The 5534-nt window shown below is 43.8% G+C and overlaps 1 protein-coding gene across 1 annotated transcript; it reads left to right on the top strand.

The window, feature by feature from the left end:
- Nucleotides 1-1660: 1660 nt before the first annotated feature.
- Nucleotides 1661-3580, top strand: LOC140252110 (uncharacterized). Its single transcript, XM_072336450.1, has one exon. It carries the CDS (start codon nucleotides 1970-1972, stop codon nucleotides 3452-3454), a length of 1485 nt encoding a protein of 494 aa, XP_072192551.1. The 5' UTR covers nucleotides 1661-1969; the 3' UTR covers nucleotides 3455-3580.
- Nucleotides 3581-5534: the final 1954 nt, after the last annotated feature.

The following is a 5534-nucleotide window of genomic DNA, read 5'->3' as shown; positions in this document are numbered from 1 at the left end:
TATAACCTTCTGGATATTAGAATAATGAGAGCTGGCTCTCTGCCTCAAGGTCTGATCTGCTCCTCCTAAAGGTTCATAAATCAGCCTCTAGGACTGAAGCTCTTTGCCAGTTAGAAAATATTTATTGGTTGGAGACATGTTTCAGATACATGAGAAATCTCAGAAAAAATTAAGCTGTCCACATAAGACACAGATATTCTGCAGAAGGAAGTTGCTTGTATAAGCAGTCTTCAAGGTATCAAGGACTTCACAGTGTGAAGGACAGATCTGGTTTTCTTTTCTTGTCTCAAAGCTTGCTTCGTGAGGTTTTTCTGATGATAAGACTCTGACTGGCGACTGCTAACTATCTAGGAGGGTGAATGGTGGTTGCTATTGTGCCATTTCTGCTTATGATTGCAAAGATAAGCAGAGACAGGACAAACAGTCTTTTTCAGGGGTGCTGCTTGAAGGAGCGGACCACTGCAGAAGGCGATAATGCTTGTGTCTGGCAAACAGAGGCACCACCAACCCCTGCTGGCTTATCTGTGGGCCAGGAATGTCACAAAAGCTGGTTTTAAACCATTTTACAGAGTGTTTGCCTTCAGAAGATGCTTGTTTAGACATTCAGTGTTTGTTCGAGATATCCTCAAACTTCAAAGAATCAAGAAAAACAACCCCACCGAAATGGGGGATAAAAGGCCCTTGCTAAACTGGGGATTTTTGGAGACGGTCTGGGAGACGATCTATGGAGACGAACTTTGGAGACGATCTCCCAGAAACTCCTTTGACGGAGAATTCCCTGAGGGGAAAACCTTTTCGGAAGGCCGGCTTGCTGCAGTGCTCCCTGACTTTCTCCCATCCCCCGCGGTGATCAGACGAGTTCCTGAAATCTACGGACCTACTGTGTACCTCGCTGGACCCACGGTGGTGACTATCTCTCTTGCTCTCTACAGACTCCTTGCTTATTTTTCCTACTTTTCCTATCGCCCACCTTCCCTTCCCCATCTCCCTAAAACGGCTAGGACTTTAATAAACTGGTTGGACCAACATTTGAACCTTTGCTTCTTAATCTCACGCCGGGTATATACACATATCAAAGAACCTTGCCTCTCTCCTGCAAATTGGAGCGAGACATTTTCTTATTGGCGTCACGGACAGGATACCCGCCGTGAGAGTGTTGTCCTCCCAGATATAGCCTGAAACTTTTCTATGTGCACCTCCTGGAGTTGCAAGGAGCGATAGTTTTGGTAACTTAGATGTGAGCACCTCTCCAGGAAGACCGCTCCATATTCTGAAACTTTACTTGCTTTTGTGTTTGCCTCTTGGGGACGTATGAATTAATTTTGACTATTTGCTTTTGTTTTATACGTGTGTGCCTCCTCGAGAAGACAATTTTGCATTTTTTGTGGTTTAAGTAACTTGTAACGTGTTTTGGAATTTGAAAAGTTTTGTGTGTGCACCTCTTGGGGAAGTGAGGAGGTAATTTTTGACGTAAAGCGTGTGTTGCTCTCCAAGAAGTTTATTCCTCTTTAAGAAATTTTGAAGCGTTTGGTAACTTTGGTGGCTTGAAGCTTGAAGTTTTTCTGGCCTGACAGGATAGCCAGGAGCGATTTAGGTGTTTACATGTTCTTTGTAAGAGTTGATTGTGCTTCTTGGTCTTTTGTGTAAGGGAGGAGTGATTTGAGAATTTGCGTTGTTTAAACTTTTTCTGTGCGCACCTCTCCGAGTTGCAAGGATTGAGGGTGTCTTGTAACCTAGGTGCGGAATTTGCAGTTTTTTTTTCCTCTGTGTGGCCTCGCAGGAAAATAAGGGGCGATTTAACCCAAAAGGTGTTGTTTTAGCCTGCTGTCTTTGTGTGCTCCTCTAAACAAAAGGGAGGCATGATTGTAGCATTTACATTTGTTTGATTGGTGCGTGCCTCCCTGGGGAGGGGTAAGGAGTTAAGTGTACCTTTTCTTCCCTTAGTGTAGATCTTTTAGGGTATTGAGAAATGAGTGAAAGTATTGCCACTATGAAAAGTGAAAATGTGCTATTTGACCTTTTAGAAAAGCACGGTGCTCGGCCCTCTTTATCAGGGGTGGATTGGGCACGACAAAACTGGCATAACTTGCAGAGTGTTTCAGACCGCATTTGTGTTTTACAACATGGGGCTCGTACCCGAGCCGGGAAAGGAAAATCGTTTATTTGTGCGGTACTCGGTGCAGCTTTAAAAGCAGCCGTGGAGTTCCGAGATGAAAAGCATTCGGCAGAAACCCAAACCATACAAGCATTACAGGAATCAGTTAAAGTAATGCAAGAATTGGTAAAAACTCTGCAGAATCAAATATTGAACCTTGAGGAACAATTACAAAGAGAGAAACATAATTCAGTTTTGTTGCAAATGGCTTTTAAGGAACTGTTAGCGTATAAGAATACTAGCAATACTGTTGTCCATAATTTGCCTCAAGAAAAAACTTTTCCTCAGAAGGAACTACAAGGAATGAGGGAAGGGCTTGACAAATTAGAGGACTCGCCAACCCAATTGCGTCCTTTGATAAAAACTGAATATGCATTTGATAATGGTGAGGACCTGGATCCTAAAATGAATGTTAAAGAAATTCCCTTCTCTGTCACTGAATTAGCAAAACTGAAAAAGGATTTTAGCCGTTCTCCAAAAGAATCAGAAACGGAGTATGTATGGAGAGTCAGTCTAACTGGTGGAGACCAAATAATGCTAACCGAAAAGGAGGCTGAGGGTTATTGGGGGCCAGGAGTATTTTTAACTACTGGCAACAACCGTGCTCCCTGGTCCCTAACACAGAGGGCTGCTTACTGGGCTGGTGGTCTCAACCCTTTAGAAAGGGGAGACCCTCTTGCTATTAATGGGACAGTGGATCAATTGGTTGAAAGTGTCCAAAAGGCTGCCTGTTTGCAAATGATGTATGATAGAAAATTGCAGCCACATCATGAATCACCTATGATGATGCCTGTTGATCCTGAAAGGATGACTCCTTTAATTAGGGGGCTTCCAGAATCACTGAAACCTATAGGTATACAACTACAAGGAAAGATACAGGCTATGCCTCGGGGAGAAAGAACCCAGGCAGCATTAGAAGGAACTGTAACCTCTAACCATCTGCAGACAGGATATAAAGTATGGACATGGGGGGAGGTTGCCCAAGAATTAATTAACTATGAAAGAAAATATGGGCCGGTGATTTCTAACACTAGTAAATTTGACCCAAGGGAAGTGAGGCTTGCAGCTGTCAGCCTTGCCCCTGGGCCACCTAGCCCAAACCGCAGTGAAACTGGAAGGGTCTCATTGCCAGTAAGAACAGGTAGGCGAAATATTGGTCATAGACGTAATCGTCTCTGGACACTTGGCTGGCAAAAGGGTGTTCCACGAGATTTGATGAATGGATTACCCACAGTCAGACTAGAGAAATTAGTTAACTGGTGGCCAGAACAAAAGCTCAAGAAGCTCAAGGAAAGCTGATGCTTTCGCCCCCTCCCCCAGATGAGCGGGAGGTGGGGGGGGGAAGGCAGTGAAGGGGTGGATGTATTAGAAAGCTCACAACAAAAGGAGATCCTCGATTTAACACCTTCTGTCCCAAGGCCTCACCACTCCTGCCAATTCCCCCTGTGAGTCACAATACAGTTACTGATAAGCCAGGGAAACACTTATCTCCCTGGCCAGCCTGTGACAACTGACTCAGCTAACCTGAGGACAGTTTCCCTAACCTTAATGAAATCCCTTAACAAATATCCTTGGAAGGCTAAGGACACCCCGATAAAGAAATGTAAAATCAACTCTTGCTGGATTGTTCCCTCATTTTTTAATTGTATTAACGTTAGCCCCAAAAGGGCAAGTTGTCTTGTTTTATTTTACAGAAGATCCTCGTGGGACCTTTACTGAACACAGAATGGCTGATAGCTGACTTTAACCATTTGTGTTTTGTGACAGGAAAATTGAAGATGTGATCTTGCTGGAATGCTGAATATACCTCTTGATTACATACTTTGGTTGCAATAGTATTATGTTTTGTTTGTTGTGGTTAAACTGATTGTGATTTGCATGTAATTCCTCCATAGTGTTTCCAAATTCCTAACAAATTGGGAAATGAGCCAAGGGACCCATCTAATATCTGTTAGATGTGGTCACAAATGAAAGCCCTTTGCACTGATGTTTTTCAGCATCACATCAGTCCAGGAGTTCCATACAAAACATGGTTGTTGGTCTAAGGGTGTTTGTGGAAACTGAAGAAATGTATTGTTTAATCTGTGGATTCTGAAGGGAATGGGACAAACTGCTTTTATGGTATAAGAAAGTGTAATTATATAATTGAGGGTATGTGGAAGTGTGACTGAAGGTACAAATAGTGGGATAGTGTATAAAGGAAAAAGGGTTAAAGAGAAAGTGAGTTTATGTAATGATGAGAGTTTCGAAAGTGAGAAAGTTTGGGACAGACACAGACTGAAGAAGGCAAGGACTGGCAAGGTATAACAGGGGTATCAGGACTGATAAGAGGTGAACGATGTGAAAACAAAACAAAAAGAATTCCTGTCTGGATCTTGGCTTACACTGGAACTTCCTGAATGGAGAAAGCAACTGACACAAATACCCCTATTTATTTATTTTATTTGATACTATTGGTTATTGTCACTGTCTTTGTGATTGTTAAATGTTTATGGTATATGTAAGTATAAATGCAAATGGTATATGGGAATGTAATTGTTAATGGTAAATGGCAGTGGAAGCGCCGCAAGAGAACGCATCCCGTGCTGCTCTCCCTCACCGCCCCCCCCCCATCCTCTGCCGCTTGTGATCAGAAAGTAAACAAATCGTTACTTCCGAATAGGGACAAAAGCACAACATTGGAAGTGCACGTGCCCTTAGTTTAGTGCTAATTATTACCCCTGCTAGGACCAGTATTACAGACAAAGTAAGCGATCAATTTGGTGTGCTAGTAGAAACCCTAGGTAGGGATAAGAATGCAGTGTCTCATACAGGTTAAGAAAAGCAAATACGATCAAAGTTTACCTGTGGTAATTAGACACGGACTCTGTGGTTAGTGCAGAACAAAAACTTTTATTGTGAACAATGAACTTAAATAATATGAACTTGGTCAAGTGCCTTATTAAATATGACTCTCTTTTCACGCACGATGGTGCTGGATCTTCCATCCTGCCCTGAGGAAGATGGCGCTGGAGCTGTGCTCGATCCTCTGGTGCCGTCCCGCGGCACCCAGTCTTTGGAACGAGGCACAGGCACTGTCAGTCGCAACTCCATTTCACTGTACCTCAGAGGTGTCTCCCGGTAATGGGAGATGAGGTCGTAAAGGCTGTCAAAGATTCTGTTGTTGGTTAGATAGTACCTGTGGCTGTTGGCATCCTGCCACCAATGGATGCGACAGTGCTGCACCCCTCCATTACGCCATATGGACAGGACGTAGTCCCCAATGAATGTCCCGCTCTCCCTGACAAGAAAGGAGCCATCGGGAGCCCCCATCATGGTGCAGTACTCCCTCAGCACCCGCTCAGCGATGAGCCGCCCACTGCACCCTGGTCCCATCTTG

The sequence above is a fragment of the Excalfactoria chinensis genome, chromosome 4, assembly GCF_039878825.1.
Source record: "Excalfactoria chinensis isolate bCotChi1 chromosome 4, bCotChi1.hap2, whole genome shotgun sequence".
Classification (NCBI taxonomy): Eukaryota; Metazoa; Chordata; class Aves; order Galliformes; family Phasianidae; genus Excalfactoria; species Excalfactoria chinensis.
The sequence above is the reverse complement of the archived record's forward strand: the minus strand, read 5'-3'. Positions and strand labels throughout refer to the sequence as shown.